This window comes from Anopheles coustani, chromosome 3 (assembly GCF_943734705.1).
Source record: "Anopheles coustani chromosome 3, idAnoCousDA_361_x.2, whole genome shotgun sequence".
Taxonomy (NCBI): domain Eukaryota; kingdom Metazoa; phylum Arthropoda; class Insecta; order Diptera; family Culicidae; genus Anopheles; species Anopheles coustani.
Genome location: NC_071288.1, coordinates 86452059 through 86477138, shown reverse-complemented (window position 1 = coordinate 86477138; position 25080 = coordinate 86452059). Strand labels below are relative to the sequence as shown.

General features: G+C 46.8%; 1 protein-coding gene across 1 annotated transcript in view; it reads right to left on the bottom strand.

The window, feature by feature from the left end:
• LOC131268610 (disco-interacting protein 2) overlaps positions 1-24878 on the bottom strand; it is a 34184-nt gene extending 9306 nt beyond the window's left edge. Inside the window, exons 1-12 of the mRNA XM_058270838.1 lie at positions 24202-24878; positions 23846-24108; positions 23426-23812; positions 23309-23392; positions 22018-23242; positions 21303-21954; positions 21050-21224; positions 13341-13418; positions 10195-10527; positions 2914-3042; positions 1498-2443; positions 476-1434 (exon numbers count right to left, since the gene is read on the bottom strand). Coding sequence (XP_058126821.1) covers positions 476-1434; positions 1498-2443; positions 2914-3042; positions 10195-10527; positions 13341-13418; positions 21050-21224; positions 21303-21954; positions 22018-23242; positions 23309-23392; positions 23426-23812; positions 23846-24108; positions 24202-24878 — 5908 coding nt within the window. The remainder of the gene's footprint in view (positions 1-475; positions 1435-1497; positions 2444-2913; positions 3043-10194; positions 10528-13340; positions 13419-21049; positions 21225-21302; positions 21955-22017; positions 23243-23308; positions 23393-23425; positions 23813-23845; positions 24109-24201) is intronic.
• Positions 24879-25080: the final 202 nt, after the last annotated feature.

Sequence of the window (25080 nt, the reverse complement as noted above, 5' to 3'; positions counted from 1 at the left end):
ATTTAATATAATAGCTTTCAATAAAAAAATACCTAGAAAATTCGAATTAGTGTTCTGAAATTATTGATGTTTGAATTTGTATGCGAATATATTGGACATTGTATAAAACCATTTATCCTGTAACTATAACGATACTGTTAAATCTATTTTATATTTATATTTAATACTAGTCGTTTTGAGAGATAAACTGCTAGTTTTTCACCATCTTGCTACAAATGTCACAACATTATTTGGTTTTGAAGGACTAAGCATTATTTTTTTCTGTATTAATCGAAAACTAAAATAAGGTTTATGATTGATATTCTTATTTATTATATTGCCAATCCAAATGCACGGGGCAACTTATTTTTAAACTCAAGTTTAAGAAACATTTTAATCTAACAAAATTTAGAAAACCCTTTAAAATGGTTGCCCTTATAATAATAATTAATATAATAATAAGTTACATTGCTATCCTAGAGATATGACGACTTACCACTCGGCATAACTTGACCACAGTCCTGGAGTGTAAGTGAAGTAAGCGAATCCTCACTATCAACTCGGACAACGCCATGCGATAGTGCGGACATTGACAGAACGCCGCGGCCCGTGGCCGACTGATTGTAGCCTCCAACAGCGGACCGTCCCGGTCGGCGCAACGAAACCGTAAACACCTCCGAGCTGCTCGCACACGGACAGATTGCATCCGGCCGGAGTCCCTTCGATTGGAACACACTCAGGAACTGATCGCAACTGGACAGTGACCACGGATTTGCGCCGTCCGCCACCAGCAGCATCCGCAGCGACGAAAGTGAAATCTCCTTGTGATCCTTGGTGGCCAGCAGACCCCAGTGTAGATCCCGACTCTTCACAAGGCAGCACGAGGCGCGATACTTGGTGATGAGCTGCATCCAGGAGGATGGCCGAAGCTTCATGAGCGCGTACGGAATGAACAGAACGTGCATGCCGTTCAGTACGGACGTGAGGATACTGTGCCATAGACCGACCTCGCGCTTAAAATCGAGCACGCAGACGATCGTCTCGCCCTCGGTGTAGTGGCAGGCCATCGTTAGCGCACGGCAGTGATTTATCATAGCCTGGCGTGACACTGTCACGCCCATCACGCTTCCATCCTTGTCGGTCGTGTACTCGATGTACGCGTTCGAGTCCTCGCTGATGCGGTTGTTGCTGGTGTTGAAATCCTTCGGCACCTTGGGCAGGTGCTCCGTCACGAACCAGTGCAATCGGGGCCAGCCCTTCAACTTGGCCACCTCGCCGGTGGATGACTTCGGCAGTCCCTTCAGGCAGGCCTCGGAAGTGAGCGCCACATGGACGCCGCACGAGCTTAGCAGAAAACCGACCTGCTGGGGTGGCGAGTCCGAGCTGGACAGTGGCAGCTCAATTGGTAGCGGCACGAGCCCACGGAACATACAACCATACCAGGCTGTGAGGAAACTGCAAGAAAATAGCAAGATAAAATAACAGAACCTCGGTTGGAACCATCGATCGTGTACTCACTTTAACGGATCACTGTTTGGGTAGACCAGCGCTACGCGATCGCCCGGTTTAAGAGATACTTGTTCCGGTCCTTTGCTGAAGACCTTCGTCGAGAGAGCGTAGGCGATCTTTTGTGCGCGCGACAGCAGCTTCCCGTAGGTGAGCGTGGTCGTCATCTTTCCGTTCGGATCGAGCACCGTTGCCATCGGAGCCTTGAAGGAGCTCGTGCCGTACCGCTGCAGGGCTGCCTCGAGTGTACGCGGTAACCCGGATGGCACGATCAGCTGTTCCCCTTGCACCGGTGTCATCAGACTGCCCTCGGGCTTGGGTGCGTTCGGATCCTTCGGGTTAGCCGCGATCTCAAGCTCGATATCGTTGTCCTCGTAGAACTCAGGCAGTGGGCGTCGCTTCGGTCGCTTGAGCGTGTTGAGCAGCTGCTGTATCTTCGCGGACACCTTCCACCGGCCGGCCGTACTCGTATCGCCTGGTTCCTGGTTCGCCAGATTCACATAGCGCGTCACCCGGTCCGCACCGCGCCTGGTGTTCGCGCTGAACTGTGTGATGTCTGGCGCGGCATACGGTGTCCGTTGCTGCGGCTGGAAGTCGCTCAGATCGGTCAGATCGTAGCCGGGTTTGTTCTGGTACTGGTGGTTGTTGCGGTGTACGGCCGGCGGCGACCCGGCCGACGACGTGTCGGACAGCGTTGCGTGCTGTGTGCTGTTCGGCTGCGTCGGAATTGTCTGTGGTGGTCGGCGCTCAATGCCGTGCTGCGACGATTGCTTCTGTTGCTGCGGCGGGGGCAATGGCTGCGGTTGTGAGTGATGGTGGTGATCCCGGGAGGAGGGCAACTTCATCGGTTCCCGTGTGAGTATGTGATCACGAGGCAGATTGTAGTTGTCCCGGTCCGGGGTCGATATCCTTCCCAGCATACCTTCCTCCGGTATGGATTCATCTTCCGTACTGGAGTCTGCAGTGGACATGAAAAAGAGGCACAATTATAATCTAACAATTTTTAGTCAAAGCAACCGAATAACACGTCAAAAAGAATTTACTTTTGGCAAAATTTTAAGCCTACTATAATTCTTCCTCGTTTAGTTTAGGGAACCCAAACTAGTTTTATAACAGTAAAAAGCAAACATAAAACGATGTTTTACAAAAGTTGGCTGCCTATAGACGAATCATGATTGTTGAAAGACAATTAAATTTTAAAATGTCCGTCATGGAATGATGGAAGCGTTCGTGCATGCCAGGTAAGCCAATTGAAAACAAAACAACGGACATTGTAGTAGTAGTACGACGGAAGTCTCCATGATATCCCCTATCGATTGTGTGTTGCCAGAAGTGACGTGAATAATGAAAATGAGTATCGTTTCAGTAACGGAACGGGAGCCTGTTGGATTGCTGTGGGAGGGTTTGCTTTGCGTTTGAACCATTTACCTGAATCGTCATGGTCGCGCTCGGGGCTACGGTTAAGCACGGAGCTGCGTTTGGAGGGCATTGGTAAGCTAGGTTTGGGGCGATTCTTTAATGCAGCTAGTGCCTGCTGTACCGCCTCCTGGCGTACTTCTGTGTGAGCGAGATCCGTGTCGTCGGTGGTCAGATCGGTGTCGATGTTTGTGTGCGTCCGGCAGACAATGAGAGTGTGGTGTGGAAAGGATCGGATCGTGATCGTGGTTTTGTTGACGTCCATTGGTTTGTCATTATGGGCAGATTCGGATTCAGGAGCGGATGATAGTAGATGAAGTTGTCATGCGAACAACAACGACAGCCCGACGGCCGGCGATAAGCGAATGATCGCGATGTGGATGTTGATGACGGACATGGAGATGATCATGGTGATGATGATAGCAGCCATTCATCGCATCGGAGCAGGATGTATGCAAACAAAGGGAGCAGAGAAAGAGAACGCAGAGAGAAAAAAGAGAGCAAACAAAAAAGAAAACAATGTAAAAATGATTTTTACGCATCATTTCAGATGTTAACGGTTAAGGGGCAACTTTAGGAGTTTGATTTTCGTAAGTCTACGTCGATAGGATGGATATGTATAAGAAGAAGCTTATTTCTATGTAGCCGGTTCAGACTGAAGGATTACTACCATTCACCAACTAAATCTTCCACCATCGTTCGTGTGTGTAACTTTACTAGAACCCTACGATCGTGGGCTTATTCAGGGGATAAATGACGAGTAGACGATTGTTAACTAGCGTTCATTATGACAAGGTTATTAAACGTTGCGATGCGATGAAACCTCTTTCACCAACGCACACTCAATTGGGTCATCCAACGAATGCTGCATTAAACGATCGTAAGGGTAATTGGCATTTAAGGGAAGGTTCTAGCTGCGGCTTCTGGTTTCACGTTATTCTATCAGGTGTGTTTCTTTTTCTGTGCCACACGTGGGTGTTTCCACTTTATCAGAAGTTAACGAGCGGCGATTAGTTAATGTTTGCTCATTAGGGATATGATGTCTATCGAACTATTCGAAGGGGGTTTCACTATTTGAAGGGAACTAAATTCAACATCGACCCTCATGGAAGATGCCTACGCATTCAAGAAGGTTGACTATAAAGCAAACTAATTTTGATAGCTGAAAATTATGGGCATGATAAAGCTCGGTCGAATTTTCAACGAACAACCCATCGGAAACTTTTCGGAATATGCCTAGAGCTTCCGTAAATGTGCATGATGCTTAGTGTCAATATAATTTTTTTATAATGAAATGCTTTCAAACGTGCATGTGGGCGCCAGCTTTTAATGCCGTAAAATATTTATGTGCAGTATCAAGTCATCATGATCACACTCGAACAGAAAAAAAAGCAAGATTGATGAGCTGTGTCTGCGCCTGCATAATTCGTTTCTTTATCACAAGAAAGATTTACGATTGGTTCCACCTACAATTTTCTAACCGTATTTTATGTTCCAGCTAGTTGTGTCCATTCCACCGACTGCATACTGCGCTACAGTTTCACATTTGCTCGAATACGTAGGTCGGTGAACACCTTATAACCGGTTTCACGATTGTCAATCTCCAGCTGATCGTGAGTGTATCTTGCACGATGCTGCCAGATACCTTGCTCTTGAAAATCAAAACGTTCGAAAAATCCGGTTTCTATTGGCCCTTTTTCATGATAACGATCTATATGTACGCGAACGTAACTGACGTAACATGTTACCATATTGGACTGGGAGTAAAGGCCACGATCTGACCAACTAGAGACACTAGCAGAACCTGCAGCTACGCACGTAGCTAGGCGTCCATAACTGCTAATCTTTCTGTCTTGCCACGCGTAGGCCACTGTCGGTACGTTGGACCGTTTCGGTCGTTAAACGCTTAGCCGGAACGATCGCTTAGCTTTGAGTTGAGTCTTAAATCCTAGCGCCTTCCTGGCCATCCCTAGCAAAATGCCAAGCACCCACGAGTTCTGCCTCGATGTTGGTTCAATGTTCGCCCATCGCCAGTGAGGTTGTCGCCCGTTCATGCAGTGAACTTGATCGTCACTTGTCAATCAATAAGCAGGCGACAATAGTGGAGAGTAATCGGAGATGCTTCGAACCGGCTCGACCTCGACGCGACGTAGGTAGATCCAGACGGAATCTTTGAGCCGATCATTCGGACGGACGACCGACAAATTGTGTTATTTGATCGGCTACGCGGCTGTCGGGCTCGAGAGATGACGGATTAGAAGGGATAATTGAGACGTGGCACCATTTCGTTAATATTAAATTTTAAGCCTTCTTTAAACACCCTATATTTGCGTGTTAAAAATAATGTTATCTAATGTGATCTATTGCAGAAAGAAACAAAAAACTAATCAACACTTTTTCTTCTACAAATCTGTTTCATGCAGAAAGCTTTCGAAGATTGAAACAAACGAAACGAAATAGATAACAGAAAAACACGTAACATGCCAAACTAATCGAACCGTTCACAAAAATGCTAAAAGCCGTAAAGCATGCACAATTTCTCTCGCTTCTGTTTTGTGCTGAGATCGATGTTTTCTTCCTCCTTTCGAGCTCATTAGCGAATAATTGATATGAAACTAGATATGGACGCGATTGACGAGTGGCGAAAGTGTGCTCATGCAAACACCCACCACCCTCGAAGTTGCACGCTATGCCACGGGGAGTATAGTAAAACAGGGGCCGTGATGTATGATGCGCGCCAGCTGGATGTCTCGAGAAGCATGAGAGGGTTTCGGGAGGCTAGTACGGTTTTTTGCACAACACCCCAAACGCTCCGGTCACTATCAATCATACGGCGTGTGCACGCGCGACCGAATGGGTTCCGTTTGAAATTTCTTTCACCCAATCCGCCCAAGAAGGGGCTCGCTGAAGAGTGATGTTAAGCGTGTACCACATTAAACCGCCGGCATCGATCGCCACCGACGTCGCCGGTGACGATGAACACGTAACCCATGGAAACGCATGTAGCGTGCCACAAAACAAAACACCCCATCGTACGAGGTGCAGAAACGAGGTGCCAAACATAAAACATAAGCTCCAAACGGGTCAATTGAACCGTTTCGCGGAGTTGGCCAACCCCCAACACGTCTCGGGGTGTCGATGAAGCAAGACGATGGAAAGAGAATTACACCCTGGGGATGGTCCTAATCGATGGGGTGTTGCGAAAGTGTGCAGGAATTAAAGATCCATTTTTTAAACTCCACTTTAACGGGGAGGTTGGTGCTTTACGCAGATTGCCGTTAGTTGTGTGCTTAGAAGTTGCAAATCGAACGAAATTTAAATTCCGGCATCTTAATGCACGGTGTCGCGTTAATGAGTTTAATATTATACAACAGGGAGCAATTCGATTTTAAAGTTAGTACCAGGAATTGAAACCCAGTATAGAAAGGATGTTTTAATTGGTAATTTTGATCGAAATATTTGATTATGTTAATCCTTCCAGATTCTTAAATGCTTATTAATCATATTTAAAAGTTTAAATTGCTATTCAAACATCATATGAAAAGAAGTTACAGAATGAACTACTAGAGGGATAGTTTTGGGAACTGGTATAGATTTTGAATGTTGTTTTCAGACCTTACGGAAGTTGTATTTAGTTTTAGTATTATTGAACTACTGAAACAAGAAGTAAATTCGCCCTTGAATTTTTTTTTAAATAATTGGTCAATTTTTTTACTGTGGGTTGTTAACTTAGTCATACACATCAATGTGGGCCTGGAAGTAAAGTTCTTATAAAACTTCTAAATATGTTTTTTTACCATAATTGGCATTCATCATTCTGTTTATATATTGCAACAAATTTTGGATATCCTAAAAATGTTGTGTAATTTTTTTTATGAAGACATAAAAAACCGTGAAAGCTTTTGGCTTAACGAAGAGATTTTCATTTTTTTTTCCTACTGTTTGATTTGGACGGCGTGTGTTAGTTCCTATTGGTATAAGTGAGGAAACTGAGTTAGACTTATATGTAAAGAAGAGTAGAAGAATAGAAAAGAAGGTACGGTACGTGGAACCTAGTGGAAAGCTTCTGCCGAGGTATACCCGACAGCAGCATAGAAAAGAAGGACAGTATCAAACTCCAAAAACAGCCAAGAACGTTGGGTAAGGAATAAACAGTGCGGGTCAATAGATATGGAAAAATTTAGTGTAATTTTTGTTTTGCGGTGGACAAGCTATCGGCACTCAGCGCAAGAAGCATTGTGCGCGCAATGGTGGGGTGCAGATAAATTTACCACTGGTGTAGCGACTCTCGTGCCGTCCGATTCTTCTATTATTTCTACAATTCTTGCCGTCCGCCGGCCCACCACTCGCGGCTGCTGGTGTATTACTTGACCGGTCCGGATGTTCCGGGGGAAGCTGTTGCTGCTGGTGCGCTTTCGGGCGCAGTATCACAGGGGCCGGTGGGTCCATCGACGTTGAACTAGATGTCGAACCGGATGCGCCACCGGCTGGTGGTGGCGTGGTTTGCTGCAGCTGTGGCGAGATTCGCATCGCTTTGAACTGCACCAGCGCTTCGGCGGCGGCCGCTACCAGCGCTGACGAGTAGAGACCGCCGGGTCCGCCGGTTTGTTGGCTTCCGCTCAACGATGGCACTGTGGTGGTGGCGTTTGGCACGTTCATGGATGTCGCTGGTTCCTCAAGAACGCCGCCGGCCGGACCGCCGCTCGAGGCGGTCGAAGAGGTAGCAGTAGTTGCGGCGGCAGTAGACGACGAAAGCAGCACGTGGCGCAGCTGATGCAGAGGACTATGCTGAGGATGTTGCTGCTGGCGAAGTAGGTGTGATGGCAGTCCCCCCGCTGGCCGGATCGAATCTTCCGACTGCAGCACATCGGGTCGCCCAGCAGCTGGAGGGTGTTGAGTGCATGTTTGTGTGTGTGGGTGCGTGTAGTAGATGGGTGGATGTGCATTGTGATGCAACAGGCGTTGGTGCAAAGCAGGATTCAAACAGTGTGTGCACGCATTAGAGTGCGATGCACAGTGTGGTGCCGGCCAATTGATTCCGTGACCATCATGGATTTGTTTTTGCGCATGAATTCGTTGTTACGATGACGGTTGCATCGCGGTGTTTAATTTCCAGGTCATTTTTTTTAAATTTAACAGTACGATGTACAAAACACAAACAGTGACAAATCGGAACACCACACGACGCATGCACAAATGTAAATACATATTTATAGACATATAAACCAGAGAAAAGAAAAAAAGGAGAAAAACGAAACACACGTTAGAAATAAAATGGTACGAACACGGACGACTTACGGAACAACTGAGGATAATTATAATATAACAAAAAAAAATTGTACATTACAACCATAAACACACACACAACCGAGTGGCATGAAAACAAGTTCCCAAAATGATATATTTCAAATCTACGTTAATGTGAATTAATCATGCTTGTTGGCGTTCACACATCTAACATGGCTACTTACAAAATACATATTTTATTCGATAACCCCTTCTATACTACCTCTACCGAAAAGCTTAAAGACAAAGCTACAGTCCTAGGCTATGTCAAACATAACTTTCAAAGCGTATGCAAATAAATCCCAATCGATAATGGCGCCACCGACGACGAAGACCAGCAGTGGAGTATCAATCAATGAACTAGCGACACTAGGGTAGCGGGAACTGCGTGGGCTTTCCTCATATTACAGATGGCTCCTTCGCGTATATGGGCATTATTAGTGCTAATGATTGACTATGCTGTCGAAGCGGCGACCACTACTTAAGCACCTACACGGAGCACCTTCGCTGCCAGTGTGATCTCTGGTTTGTGATCCCCGAATGGAAGAAAAGAAAAAGTGCCCAAACCGTTTTCTTAGAAGATGTTCTGGGAAGGCAATTTTGCCTGTTTAGATGACCTTGTCGTGACTAATGTCCTTATGGAAGTTCCGGGAAAGGGAGATCATATGAGGTTTTAAATGCTTACCCCGTTTAAGAAGTTAAAACCCTTCGAGCAAGCAAAAAACTATGCGGATCTATCTAGAACGGATCCAACGAACTGTTGAAAACTGACTAAACGCGAACGCAAATCGTTGGGATGTGATGATCACCGTCGTCTCGCGAAGGGAAAGAGTCAGATGATCTTCAGTACAAAACTTCTGACACAAACCTAGCAATTACCGCTAGGTTCGGTTTGACTTATGATTACAGGAAAAAAGGAAAATACACCGTCAACCATGCGACCGGCGTTCAATCTCCATCCAAGGTGATACGGAGCGAGAGAAAGAAACATACAAAAAATCAAGAAGTTAAAAGGCAAAAAAAAACGGCAATCATACACAAAACGGAACTAAACATTCAAAATGAAACGGGAGGTAGGAAAGAAACACATCGGATGAGATTTCCCCGATCGAGGATCACAGCCAAACCGTTTTCAAGGGAAACTCGTTAGCGTGATGCTGCTGCTGCTCCCAAAAACTTCCCCACACGCGCGCGTCTACCTTTTTTCCGATTGGTTTCGTGCTGCCGACAGGGTGCTTAAAGGCCGCAGATCAAATTAAACCCGGAGTCGAGATATTTTCGGGCCAGAAAATGGGATTTGTTGTTTGCTTTCGAGGCACTGAAAAGGGACGCTTAACGGGATGAGCCTGAGCGAGGCGGCTGCTGAGGATCCGTTACTAGCGGTAGATTGACTAAGGTAGTCCCAAAAACGGGCCCATTATGATCGCTCAGTCATTGCCAACGGTCGCGTGAAGATGATGGCCCTCGGCATGTGTATGGGATGCGCCCTGATGGGAAGCTGGCAAATTAAGCACGTTACTCGAATGCAGCGAGTGCTGGGCAGGGGGACAAACTACCAGAGAGTGACGCTTACGATCGTAGGGAACACCTTTTCGATGGTGGAATGGATTTGGAATGAGCCTGAGAACCTTTCAGGTTTTTGGACGGAGTTGTCTACGGCATGTTCCATGGCTATCCGTTAACTTTCTAGCGTAGTCCATAAGGATTTTAATCCAATTTCTATTCCTGAATGTTCAATGGGTTAAAACCCAAGTAGTAAAACATCTTACAATGTTTAAACAGTCAAAAGCAGGATTGATCTTGAAAATTGGCAAGGCAAACTCCAGATATAAGCCTCCACTGTGAAATAGGCACCTTAGAACTCGCTGGACGCTGCCTAGATAGTCATTGAACTTGCGCTCGTAGGACCAAACACCTCTAGCGTGATGATTCACATATCTCTCGCGTTCTTCTACCAGAGCAAAAGACAGCTTTCCACAAAGCGTGTCAACTATGGCGTGCTCTAACCTGAGTGGTAGCGCTTCTCGTTGTGCGTCACCTTCCGCTGGGTGCTGCGCCGGGATCGGTTCTGCTGCAGCTGTTGTTGCTCACGCTGATCCCGCTGCTGCTGGTGGGACGACGACGAAGAATGGTGATGGCCACTCCTCTCCCTACTACTACCACTACCACCTCCTCCTCCTCCGCCACCACCACTACTACCTCCACCACCACCACCACTACCGGAGGAGGAGAAGATGTTCTGCTTTTGCTGCGACGCCGGATGATGCAGATGCGACTGGATGTCGTTGACATAGCCGGGATTGCCGCTACCACCTCCACCTCCACCACCTCCTCCACCGCCTGGGAGTTAGAAGTTAGTAGTCAGGATGAAACGAAAACAAAACACATACACACCACAACCACCACCCACAAATGAGATAGGATTATCGAGCTAATCTACAGGTGCAACATTGATATGGCTATACTTTTGGGGCGGAAGAAGGTTAGTACTCATGTCGAAGAAGGGAAACTAAAGTGTTGCTTACGGAAACTATATCTATCACTTATTTTTTTGTGGGATGACATGCAGTATTTTTTTCCTAACCCTCGCAATGGAGTTATCGCAGTCGGGCTCGACACGCGTCGTTTAGTCGTTACTTTCTTTCTCCCCAAACACAGCTGAAGATACTAGACTTTTGCCCGGATGTCTTGTAGACAAGCGAACTGTGGTGAGCAAAAAAAAAAAAACATCGGCACGTTTTGAACGTACACGATTTTGCTGGCAATTTTCCACTTTCTTCCAGCTAATTGTCTCGCGACTCCACCGGGAGGAGGATGAGCCCTGGAGGACGAACTACCTTGGCGCGGTGGTTTTACCTCCTTCACCGAGCATAAGGGCTTTTTTTATTGGTTTGCTTTTCGCTACAGTAAACGACAACAATTGTTCAAGCATCGGTTGTCGGTGTAACGAAGCAAAGAGTACAAGCGTTTGTCTATGTTTCTCTTTGCGGCCGAATTGCGGTTGCGCTTATGATGGGTTAATTTGTTGCCACTGTCAGCTGTTGCTTTCCACCGGGGAAGCAACGACAATGTGTTCCGGTTGTTTGGCGAAACTTTGTAATCGATATGATAGCATCTAAAAATACATTGCTTACTTCGCATTCACAAACGAATGAACTTCAATCATTTAATTAATTGACAAACTCGTTCATAGTTTCGTCTAGTCAATTATTAACAAATATTTTACTATTTGTCTATTTCCCTGTTACCAAAGTACCATTATCAGAATATTACCATGTGAAAAAAAGATGCGAAAACAAATTTGATGTAACTATAAAACATCAATAATTAATCCAAGCTGCCAGCATTCGTGATCTGTCAAACACGATTTAAAATTAGTCAAACATTTGTTACTATCATTTCCTCTCTCTGGACGGCTGAATTGTTGTCCAGAGGAAGGAAGTTAGCGCATGCTGTATTCATAACCCAATCACTTCCTCAATCTGGGTTTCATTTTTCTTTCCATGTTGTGTGTCGTTTGTTTTTTCTTTTTAGATATAACCATGTTGCAGTGAACTCGCGATCGCTAGCTCGAATGAAGAAGAAAACAAAACGATACCATTGTGGCGTAGTGTTTCATCCAACAATCATTCAAAGGAACCACACACGATCCCGCGCAACATGGAAGTCATTAGAGGTGTGTGTCCACTCGCCGTGAATGCTGCCCAGAAAAGAAGGGACAGGAAGTGAGTTACGAACGTCAACGGGTTACGATCGTCGCTGTGTACTCTTGACATATAGGAGCAGTTAGTTCTGGCATTGATCATCAATTCTAATCAAAAGCCAACCCAGGTAATGGTAGTGGGTTGAGGAACAAATGGAGATAGATGTAATATTTTTCCAACCGGTAACGTTGGTCATCGACGCTCGAAGTGACCCAAGACATTTCAGAAGTCACCCACCCTGTACGCGAGAAAGGTGAGTGGTGCGTATTGCACCACAGACCCAATCGTTGAGGAAAAAAGCAGTTAAAATTACAATTTAGCTGAAAGAACAGTGGGAGTTTATACCAACCGTTCATATACACAGAAACGTTAATGTGCTTTTGAAAGATGTTATCGAGCAGCAGCTCAATCTCTTGTACACATTTACAAATTTCCATCCACTCATTCTCGCAAACACTTCTTTCGTACTGTCATCGTCAGCCGGGGCGGCGTGTTTTAAGCTAAAAGCTAGAGGCCGCTAGAGGGATTAAATGTTCAAAGGCATTGGCCGCACATTAGCGAACTATCTCGCGTCGGTCGACGATCCTCCTCCCGATCGGCTTGGCATTTGAACGTTGACGCGTAATCTTTCACAGGCCGATGATGCCACCATAAATCAGTATTACACCGTAATGTACAGAATTATTGAACATATCACCAGCACACTAACGACACGCATTGGTCTGCATGCGAATGGCGCATGATTGCATGCAGGTTTTGTTTTTCCGCATTCTTGACCTTTTTTAATATATTCTCCCTACCGTAGTGTGATAGGAATAACATATAACAAGGTCTCCTGTCTTTGAATTGAGCTAATTCGAGGATCTAATTGCTTAAGAAAGTGGAAAATTGCCGTTGTATAAAAAAAAATAGAGGTAATATTTGAATTGGTAAAGAATTCTAAAACATACATTTTTGACCTTACAATTTGTAATTTCCAACATTTAAACCAACTCCTTACAATGGAAGGAAGATCTCTAAATCTTATACTTATAGATTAATCCAATAAATCAGTCTGTTACCGCCGAAAGAATTGCTATTGCGTGGTTGGCCACAACTGCACGGAATTCATCTCGTTTGGTAACAAACGACCTAGCTCTTCCGATCTGATTGATTAATAGCGTCCACGGTACAGACAAAGCAAGGTCCTCCAGATTTAGGCAATCGGACGTGTGTTAATTGACGCAATTTAATCATTTACGCTCTCCCACACATGCATTTTCGGAAAGCTGTCGAGAGGCTCGTAAATCATAAGCCCACCGAGCTCGCTGCCGGGTGGTATCCGATGTTAAATAACGTGATGTACTTTTTTTGTTTAGTTACTATCCACAGGTTTGCGTTTGCGGAAGATTTTAGAGTGGGAGGAGGTATTTTTTTTAGATAATTTTTGGACATAAAAGCGTCACTTACCATGCTGCACATTTTTGGACAAATATGGCTGCAAGAGTCTTGTTCGTTTCTTTTCGTATCCTTTTTGAGTGATGTCACCTGTGAGTGGGAAGAGAAGGAGAGAGAAAAAAAAAGGAATTAGTTAAAACTATGCAACAGCAGATTCTTAACTAAATTTATAACTATTTAATTTGGACGATTCTAAAATAGTACCTGTAAAAGTAAATCAAAAACCGAATGTAGTTGACCTCAACCCACACAGATTGCAACATGAATAAATTACCAATATGATGCACACGTCGCGCAAAAAAACCCGTCCTTCATGGCGAGCAAATGGTTCGGCGTAGAACGCGTGTTCAACGTGCATCCTTGCTCGAGTACCCTTCTTCTATGCAAACTACGAATTAAAACCCGAGAAGCAAATAGCCCATTGGCCAATGATGGCCCCCTAGGTTAGTTCTTTACAGTGGTTTGACTATATATTTTCCGTCGCGAACCTTCGGAAAAACCTTCGCCGAAGAAGTATGCCTCCACAAGGCATTCATGAAAGGAGCAACGAAAGGAAAAGACGCTCATCAATCGTAATGTGGCGAATGGCACACATAGACACACTCTTCGCCCCGTTGAAGCTGTCGATCGTAAGATGCGCGCGAAAGCATCACTTCTTCTCATCGGGTGGGCTGTGGGTGGAGATTGGATCGTGCGAAAAATCGCTCTACTAATGCACGGCGGTGCTGCTCTCCATGCTAATTGGAGCATCCGTCGTCGGAGTGTGTTCGGGGCGATGGCGTTGAGTGAACGCATCTCGCAACTAGATCAATAATTCCCACCCTGCAGTAAAATCGCTCGCATCGACGAAACATTTGTGGAAAGCGAACGCAAACCTCAACGAGGAGATGCGCTTACGGTGGAAAATATTTTTCCTCTTTTTTTAGACAACTCCCTGAAGATCTACGTAAGGGAAACATCCCAAATGAGCTTGGAATGGTGTGGTAATGGCATTAAGCTATCGCCCACCTTAACGGGAGGACGGGAATCGAATGCAACGGAAATTCACGGCCACCAAACGCGCAACCACTTCCATATGCGGAGAAGGTAAACCGGGGAGGTAGATTTCTAATTTCCACGCTAAATTTGACCACCATTTCCGCCCGCATCCAAACGCAATGGCAGATGGCTTTTGTGCGGTGGTTTTAGCGGTAAGCGATTTTACTTAGTCGGAGCACGTGAAGTGGGCTGGGAAGAGGAAACACTAGACCGCGGGAGTAACCACGCTGCCCTCCTAAACTAGTTTACTGCGCTAGGGAAGTGGTCCGCGAGAGGCTGGAGTTACCAACCCTAACAGCAGAAGAGGGAAAAAAAAACCCATAGCCGCATTGATCCACTGTAACTTACACATCCGAGATGAATAAATCAGCATCTCGATCGATTCGGCTTCCGATAGACGCTCCCGTACGAAGTTCTTTGCAGCTTCTGCAGTAGCTCGCTACTTTCCAAATATCCATGGCCGAGATCCGTTCCGTCCGCCGTGGTCCAAAGCTCGACCCGATCGATCGCTCGTGTGTTCGCTCATTTCGATAATTTGCAACTCATTGCCCAAACCAATTACCGGAGGTCAGTGGTGGCTAGGCTAACGGGGGTACTTTTTTAATTCTATGGTACTTTTTGCTTTTGCTACCATAGAATTAGGTCTTCGGTTGCGAGTTTGGAGGGTTCATCATGTAGTGTCGTCCCCGCGGGGGATATGCGGATAGGCTGAAACCTTGATTAAAGTCCACAAATTATTAATTCCCCCTTGAAGCGAATCGTTTCCCTTCCATTCGTACGCCAAGCGCAATATCCCAGAGTCTTTTACTTTTCACCAGGTAAACCGAGACGTAAGGTTCGGTCGAGAAAATATCGGTGGGTAGAAAAGAGACGATCCTAACCTTGACTCCAAACGAATCACGAGGAAGATCCAACTGCCGTTAGTTGAAGAGTTTTTCAACAGTTCAACAGCTCTATAAAACAAAAGCATACGACGCAAGGAGTATCCCGATATGTTCCAGCGCCATGGGAGCCATGATTTTTCTGCCCTTGTCCGTTGGTGTGATTTAAACTGCAAACTTATGGTGCTAGTGCTCCGGCGAGGAACGGATCGGACATCGAACAATAATGAGCAGCTTTATGCAGATGGTGATGACCGTAACGGTGATACGGCAAGTCCCTCTTCGTGCCGATCGTCTTCGCATATCGTTGCTGTTGCAAGTTCTGGACAAACCAGTCCAACCTGGCCAGACCTGCCCACGCTCGGGGAATTGCGTGTGCAGAAATTGTGCATAGCCACTTGCTGGCGTTCTGAGCTGCAGCTTCTTACGGCCAGAAGTTCCCAACCAACTCGCACAACATGACCATGCAACCTACAACACCGGTGGGATGATACACTAGGGGTGCATTGTTTTGTCAGAGGCAGCGAAAGCAGCAAAATAAAAAGAAATCGCACCAACGTTAGTTGTTTATTGGAATTTTTAATGTTCGCTAATTGCACAGTTTCGCACACAGAGGAGCCTAGGAGGGCGAACCCAACGGGAGGGTACCGTGGGTCGCACTAAGTTCTCCAGCGCGCCGCCTGTGGCGCTGATGAAGCTGTACGCTATCATGCTGGGCCACATTGTGGGCCGCTGGAATGGGGAGCCAATTTAAAACTGGAGGGCCCTCGACCTCCCTCTCTCCAGCCTACGGGAACATCCTCGTTCGGACGTTGGACTGGAGCCGCATCCAATTGAACACAGCTGTACCGAGGTGCACCTTTGGGTGGAGCTGTTTTATTCATGAACGAACAATTGAACAACGAGACGTACGATGAAAAACAAAAAAATTGCCCGCAGTGAATGACCATTCGAGGGGCTTCTTTTTGCCTCTTTTTTATGTTATTATTTCGTGATGTAGATTTTCAAATGAATTATTTTCATCGTGATTCAGTTAACGAAAGCCAATCCCTATCCCAAAGGTTGGGCAGGATTGCAAGGAAAAGAATAGAACTAAATTGTGTCTGCAGGTCAAGGAGAATCCCCATTATGATTCATTTACTCATTAAACAAACGAATGATTTTTTTTTACACAACTACACAAAACGGCATCAACGTCAGCAAAAGCTCACCAGTTTTAAGCTAACATAAGTTCATATTTAAACAACGACGGTAGTGGAAAATATTAAAAAAACAAAAGCAAGAAGCCGACAAAATAAAGCTCGTAAAAGGATACGCACATTTTATCACGCCCGCCCAGACTACCTTGACGTTGAACAGTGCATCACGCACAACGGGCTGATCGATTATCGATTTTACAAATAAGCAGAACATGTTTTAGCACCTGCTAAAAGGGAAACTTGTTTTTCCCTAGTGGCAATAACCGTGAGTCCTAAAATTGGTCGTACGTGATTCAATTTGCCCGATCTTAATAGGTTTGTTTGAAAAAATAAAATAAAAGAGCAAAGCGATGTGGGTAGAAGGTGACATTAGGGAGATGTGGTAATGGTTTACATCTTTTTCATGATTATCACTTCTGTTTAGTTATTTGTATCAAGCAGCAAGATATTTTATTTGTCTTTGCTCATAACATCTTTAAGCACAAAACATCTGTATTTCAGAAAAAAAAAACACACCATTCAAAGGACACAAAATAGCTTCCTCGTCGAGTTAATGAAGGCATAATTTGCCTGTCGCGGAAATGTGTAATCACTCCGCCGAAGCTCGTGAACTCGGGTTCCATGTACCGACGTGTCTAATTTCTGTCGGCATAATTATTGCCAATTGTTGACTTTTGCACAACGGCAAAAATAAATACACGGGCTGCAGGTGCTGCTGCAGCTGATGCGGCGTATGCCCGTACGGCCATTGCGCTATTTAGTCAGCAGTTGCAGTGCATCGACAAAAACAGTGACATCTTACGTAAAGCTTCACAGCTCTACAGGCTACGGTTAAATAGTGTTAAGTGTGCCGAGCGGAATGAAGTCGAGTTGCTCTCGCCCAGCTCATTGCGGACTGGATGGGCTTGTGCCCGGTCACAGTTCTTCCGCGGGCCAGTGAGTTGGTAATAGAGTTCTACGCTTCCTACTCTCTTTCACTGGCGAGTGGGAAGCCGATCCGGCGCGGTTTAGCTTACCAACCGGTCTAATTCCTGTGGTTTGCCCGGAGCAACTCTCAGTACCGCCTCCCAACCAGGGCCGTCCGTTACGGTACGACATTCGTAATGGTTCGTTTGAACCATTTCACCCTGGCTGGCCGATACTGTCGCTCCCACAGACGACAAGTATTCGACCATTGGTCAAGCATGTCGAAAATCACCATTTCAAAGTAAAAAAAAAAATCAAACGAAACAATTGTTTCTACGAAGAAAAGGTAAGACAGAAGAAAAGCGACGCACACAAATTAAAACAAAAACCCACCAGATATTGGAGGGTCTCTTGTACCGAATCACCAACCGTTGGTTGAAGTTTCTGTATTAGGTCTCGTGCAGAACCGTGCCCCTAACGTAGATACGTCAGGCCACTGGCATTTGAAATTCTGACACCGGAATCGAATCAATCCGATGCAGACTGGAGCTTTGTTGCAAAAGAGAAATGTGTCGTAGGCGAAGAGCAGTACACTTCTACCCTCTACTTCGGCAGTTCGGGGTGCTCGCTGGGGGGCAATCAATCATCAACACCTTTCGGTCACGGAGTTGGTCCGGTTTCTTCCGATCCCGTTTTGGGAGCTGGCACGTTTGACGCAATCGCAACCACCGGTTCACTAGCCCCAGTTCAAGAATGGGACTACTCAACGTCTAATAACTCTTTGGCGGCTCGGTTGACATGCAAAAATGTCTCCTGGAGGGCGAGCGATTTGCTCAAATTTGGGCGGATCAATCAACAATCTGGTTCTGGAGGCGGTTGCGTGTGCAGAACTTGCGTGTGCGGCCATCGGAGGGATTGGAAAATCAAAGTTTTGCAAACGGCGAAAAATTGCTTAATCAAACGTTTCGTGACGATGATTCAGCGGTAGATCGGTTGGCAAACGGGAAGGGGTCCTTTGACTGCAACCCATTTAAGGTAGCGTCGCAAATTTTAATCCATAAATCGTGCCACTCCTCGAGAGAATTCATCAACGTCTTAGGAATGGAATAAAATTGATTCTTAAACCAGGGGGTGGTAGAATTGGGTAAAGCTCTGATGCATAATCGATGAAGCAACATTTGCAATCCCAAATCCTCATTCTCTAAAGACACTCCCAAAGAACTCGTAAAGGGACATAAATATGAAACAGTTTCGCCTAGGAATTTATGTATTACGATCAGCATTGGGTTTGCATAAAGGGAGCGTAGGATTAGGCTTCTTCTGACGAGAAAACTTTGATGATAGGATTTGTTGAAAGTCACCAAATTGAACGACACAGATTGAGAATTATCCTACCCTAGAAAGGTGTGCAATAAAATTCCACACACGTGGATTCTGAATTAACCTCCCTTTACATTCATCTTGGGAGCTATAAAGAGTGTTCAGGAGAAGATTGAAAATCTCATCATTTTAATACTACAACATTAAAGCTTGGCGGAGGCCAACCAACCACAAGCAAAGCAAGCTTATCGTGACAGGAAACAAGCGGCTACAGGTTCGTTTGATAGGTTTATGGATCGTATAAAGACAGTTTATTTCGCCTCGTTTTAACAAGTCAATGAGCAAAGTCTTCGGCCGGCGAGGCCTGGTAAAATAATCCGAGGGCGGCAAGTTGGCAGTCTCGTGTATGTGTGTGTGCATGTTTCTGTTTGCCTGTTTTACGCCCACAGCCCTCCACAGCATCAATTTTGCATAGGTGGAGGGTCCCAGCAGCTTGTCTAACCGGAGTGCGTTGCCTTGGAGGCCGATACGGAACGAATGAATTGTTTCTGTTCCTTCCCATCGGGCATGAAGAGCACAAGCCACTCCTCTCTCCAGACAGTACACATTTGCGCTGCATTGACCTTGACTAACAGACGAGGTAGACTGTGATCCAGTTGACGATGATTCAAACAAAAGAATAAAGACTCGGAAAAATAACTTTTATGATAAAAAGTTTATTTGTATAAGCTCGATCATAATCTGAAAACGACCGGTCAAAAACAAAACCAAATGCTATATTGTTGGATGGTAAACTCAAATAACCAAGTGTGATATAAAATATTCTATCTTTTCAATAACCTTTCATGTGATAATCCGTTAATTCTACGACCTCGTTCGATTTTATGGCATAACATCCAATTAGACAAATTGAAAAACGCCGTTTGCGTGATATGGATGTCTTGCTTAAAAAAAGTAGACAAAATCCACCTATGCATAATAAAAAATCGTCAAATAGGAAAGGAAGGAAATGAATGGAGCTCGTAGAGACGTGTATGACCATGAATGAGGAAACACACACCGAATTACCGTGACACAAACAAAGAAAAGAAAACTAAAAATAATTTCATAATACCAATTCCTTTCGACCACACATTAAATCCTCTAAACTAAATATAAACTATGGGAAAAGATAAAAATCAGCTAAAGCAGAACAGTGGATGAATGTTAAAATGAACATAACAATCTACAAAATCGCTAACCTAATCTTTACTGTCAAGATAAGTCAAGGTTACAAAAGGGTATATTTCTTCTCCAGCTGAAGTTCAACCAAACCAATTAGTACGCACGGATTTCAACTTAGTGGAAATCATGGACATTCAAAACAAAACTAAAGATAAAACAACAGCATATCTCATGACTACCACCGTTAACCATTTAGCAACGTTTTTCCGTCAATCAATTAGCTTTTCTCGTCGCTTCCATTCAATGGTTTCTATTGTTGTTTCTTCTTGTGGCGGGTAGTGACAGACATTTAAAATGCAGATGTGTGCTTTATTTTGTTGTTGATAACTTCTTCGGTACCATTTTCATTCGGTTTATAACCGTCGTCCGCGTTTAGGTGTGAACGGACCTGTTGCTTCCGTTGCGATTTCATACAACGGGTTTATGCCTGACTAAAGACGCTCAATGCCATCAGTTTCGAAGCTCTCACAAGCCACACAAACCAAAATCGAGGACGTGGGACGACGGTGCGTGTTGCTCAAAATTGATTCCGTCTTGTTTTTGTTTGCTTGTACAGGAGGCGTAACGGGCGGTTTTGCGTTTTGTTGTTTATTTCTACAGTAGCCCAAAACAACTTATCATACCCGATTACCGCCATTTGTTAGACGTTTGTTGGGTCGGATTATATGGGCAGCCAGGGTTGGGCCGGGCTGAACACTAATGACTGCCATCTTCTGGTGAAATATTTCGCGAGGTTTTGCAATTTTGGACTCACGCAGATTTTCCTTTAGTGCTAGCTAGAAAGTCACTCAACCAGACAACGATCGCCCACAGGGGACGGACTAATTTATGCCAAACGGTCGAAATAGCTACCCCGAAATGGACCTCTCTCCGACATTCAGCTGTCACCCGTGGGTCAAAACAAATTGACAATCGCAACATTTTTGGTACAGGTCTCTAAAAAATGGACGGACAAATTTGCCAAGTACTCTTTTCCTTGACGATTTATTACAAACGGGCTCCCATGGATGCAGCAACCCTTCAGCTCGAAGGGAAATGAAAGTGCGCCATAAAAATGTATGCTATAAAATTGTCATAATCGGTGAGACGGTTTAACGCAGCCATTGTCCGTCCGAAGGTGCATACAACTCGTGAGCTTGCATGTTCAACTTACCCCAGTAGCTGCCGCGCCTCAGCGTGGAATGATTCTTCCGGACGGTGCGCTTTTTGGACTTTTTTCGCTTCACTTTCTTCTTGTGGTTCACATGAATGATGCTGATATCATTGTAATCGAACACATCACAGTAGTTCTCATCATTCTGGCCGTCGTCATCGTCTTCATCATCCTCCTCTTCGTTGGTGTGTTCACTACCGTGTTCCTCCTTTGTGCGCCTTTCGTCGGCCTTTTCGCCTACCACTACCACCACCTCACCGTTTGGACCCAGCACCCTTTTCGCTCCCTTACAGTTCAGTCTACTACTGGCCAGCGGTTCGCCAGAGTTCTTCCGTGCGCTTGGTACCATCGCCCGATCACCCGACTCTTCGAAGCACTCACAGTCACTGTTCATTTTGTCGCACCGCACGCAGTACAGATTGTCCCCAAGACTGTTGATCAGGAACTCGTTCTCGCTGAACTCCCCATCGTCGTCATCGTCATCGCCCTCGTCGTGATCCTCGATCTCATCGTCGTCATCATCCTCGTCGTCATCCGCAAGCGCTTCCTTACCGAGGTACTTATGACGATCGCTAGCCTTATCCCCATTCACCGACGGAAAGATACTGGCTAGTGAGATTTCATTCTGGATCGCACCAACGGATCGAATGCGCTTCAGCTCGTCCCCAGGGGCCGTTAGCTGGAAGTTGCTATCACCGAATGGAGCAGAAATGGACCTTTTAAAGGCCGCCATTGACGACATCACTGGTTCCTTATACCTGGTGACGATGGCCTTTGCCGCTAGGGACGGTTCTGCCCGAAGGAACTCTTCCTCGGTGTAGTGCCCAAGTGCGGACGAACCTCCGTTCAGTGATTCCAGAGGGCTTCCGTATGGGCGAACCTCGTGGAAAAGCTGCTTCCGACCACTAGCGGTCGTACCGGTGTTATGGTTGCCGCCTGCAGAACCGGTGGATTTGATCGACTTGGACGACTTCCCGCCCGGTAAGGCGGAGCTACCTTTGCGCTTGTCCGGATGGGGAAACACAAACTCCAAACCGGCGTCCGTTTGCTGAAAGTACCGCTGCTGGAGGGCGTTATTCTTGAACCGTATCGTTTCGTTCTTCGTCACAATAAACGTATCGTAGTAGTCGTTCTCTTCATCCACCTCCGGACCGGAAGTAACCGCGACCGTTCCTGGTGCGGCAGCATCACCCGATCCAGCCGCCCGACCAGCGCCATAGTCCCGATAGAATTCCTTAATAGCTGCCTCGTTCATCTTTTTCTTCTGGATATAGTAATGGCGCAGGCGCTTCAGGTGCTCCTCATAGAATGCCTCCAGATCGTGTATCTCTTGGTTGTACCGGCGATCGTTGCAAAAGTTTTCAAAGTCCCGCGCAAAATCGGGTGCCTCGGGTTCCAGGGTGCTATCAGCTACCGCTGCCGATGCGGCCGCACTCACTTCATCCCCGAACCCGTCCCCAAGCTTGCTCCAGTTCTCATCGTACAGCTCGCGGAAGATATCTCGCCCGGGGACGCGCTGCTTGCGGATCGACTTCTTGCGCTTCGAGGAGTTTCGCTGCACCACCATTACCCGCTTGAAGTAACCGTCACGGCTTACGGCCAGTTTCGGTGGTTTACGGCGCTGCAACAGGGTTGCCTTCTTCGACTTCCGGCGGAAGAGATTCTTCGGCTTGGTTAGCGTAAGGCTAAAGCCGGAATCGCGGGAAGACATCGATTTGAACGATTCATTCTTCACCTTTGGCGGCGGCACTAACCGTGGCCCGGGCGTTGATAGGATGGAGAGGTCCTCCTCCTGCTGTCCGAGGTTCAGTTGCTTCCAGATGCGGCCGGTGTTGATCGAGTAGAATTCCTTGTTCTTCGTGAACGGATTCTCCTTAATGCGCAGCGCGTACGGAATGCTGTTCTCCGGTGACGGAAGCTCCGCTTCATCGTACAGCGTCTGATCGTAGAAGATGTTGTTCTCCTCCTCGAAATAATTACTCGGGAAGATAAACTTTGGCTCCGGGATGCCGTTGGCGTTGGGAGTACCACCACCCTCCGACACCCCTTTGGGTGTACGCTGTAGGTCGAAGTTTTCGTGGCTCTTGAAGGTGCTCGTCGCGTCTCCATCCAGTGTGCCCGTCTTGCTCGACACGGACGCCTTTTTTGCCTTCTTGCGGTACTTGTTCTTTTGGTTCTTCAGCTCCACCGTATCACCGCCACCCGCCCCCACCAGCCCCGAGCCGTTGACGGTCAAGTTTTGTGCCGAACCGTGCCGCCGCAGCAGATCCTTCTCGTCCACCTTAATGTCAACGTCGATCAAATCCAGCGCCGAATCGTTACTCAACTGTCGATTGAGATTATCTTCCGAGCCTTTCAGGCCACCACCACCACCACCGGTGTCCGATTTTGCCCCCGATTGTTCCCGTCCGTCCCCCTCCTGACCATCGTCCATCGCTGGAATGCGTATCACGATCCCATCGCGCGATTTGCTGCGGATCATCTTGAACGTCTGCGTGTTTATGCGCGGGATCCGCGAGGGACTCCTCTGCCGTTCGGCGACATCACCGTCCAACGAGGGACTTTTCGGTGCGTCCTTTGAAACGCGCAAAAGTGGCTGCTTCAGACTTCCGTCCCTCCTGCCCGCCACAACGGACTCTTCGGGGCAGCTATCAAAACTCGTCTCCAGGTATCGCTCGTTGACGTGGGTCGTCGATTGCATCAAAGCGTTCGGTTCGCAGTACGTCCGGATCGTGACAAGGGTCGGGAGTTCCGTCGTGGTCGCTGTTGTCGTGGTGGCGGCGATGGTTTTACTACTGGCGGTGGCCGTTTTACCCGTCCCATTGGTGAAACTACCCCGGAACGACTTCTTCGACGATGCATTAGTGTTGTTGTGGTGCCCGGTGTTCGTTAGCGTATTGTTGCTTTCGATCGTGAACGTGCTAATGCTGTAGAACGACTTGTCGTCCGCCGTATCATCGACCGACTTACCGCGCACACTGCCTTCGTGCGCCTCGTCCTCCTCGGGAATAGCGTCCGAGCTGACATTGATGTTGACGTGCGAAACGTTCTTTGCCGCTCTGCCTCTCGCACCAGAACTTTCGTGCGCGGAAAGGTGCTTTCCACTCGATTGAACGACTAGCCGCTGCTCCGGCACGTTACCGGAGGCCGACACTGGCTTACCACTGAGATCACTGCTTTGTACTTCGTTTTCGCGGGATTTCTTGGGAACTTCCAGCAACTGGGACGATTGTTGTTGCTGCTGCTGCTGCTGCTGCTGCTGCTGCTGGAACTGTTTAGATGGTCTGGGCGGTTTCTTAATCTTCACTTTCTCCACGTTTCGCGAGACCTCGTACGTCTTCTCAATCAAGTCGCGGTTTTCGTTGATGTACCGATCGTTGATCTCCTGTAACGCACGGATCTTTTCGTCAAGCGACGCATCGTTCGACTCGAGCTTCTCCTCGAACGATAGCTCCGGCGTAAGGGACGACCCCAACAGTCGCTTGGGAATCGACGACGAACCACTGGCGTTCAAGCCTGCGTCCTCGTGACCACCCTGGACATAGTCCGGCACGGCAGGCTCACTGGCGTTCGTTTTCGACTTGTCCGTCGGGTTCCGGACCACCTTTGCCTGATCCTCGAACTCGTTGATGTTGACCAGGTTCTTGGTCGAGCCACGGAGTACGGCCGCCGCATTGCGCTTACGACCCCGCTCGAGGTAGCTCTTCCGGATGCTGATGCGCTTAAACGAGTCACTGCGCTTGAAGCTCTGGTCGATGCTGGACTTATCCTTCTGTTTCTTTTTCGTCTTCAGCAGATTCCGGATCGATTCGAACGTGATAGGCTTCATGGTGCGGCGCTCGTCGGTACCATAGTTTGGAGACCGTCCGGGATATATCTGGAACCAAACTACCGGTTCCTGGGTGAATGGTTCATTCTTGCACTACACGCTCGGCCATGGTGCGGGGTCCTTCTTCGCGATTCTAAACACAGAGAAAAGGGGAGGAGATAGAGGGATGGATCGATTGACGAATGGCGCGCACTTGTTGTCC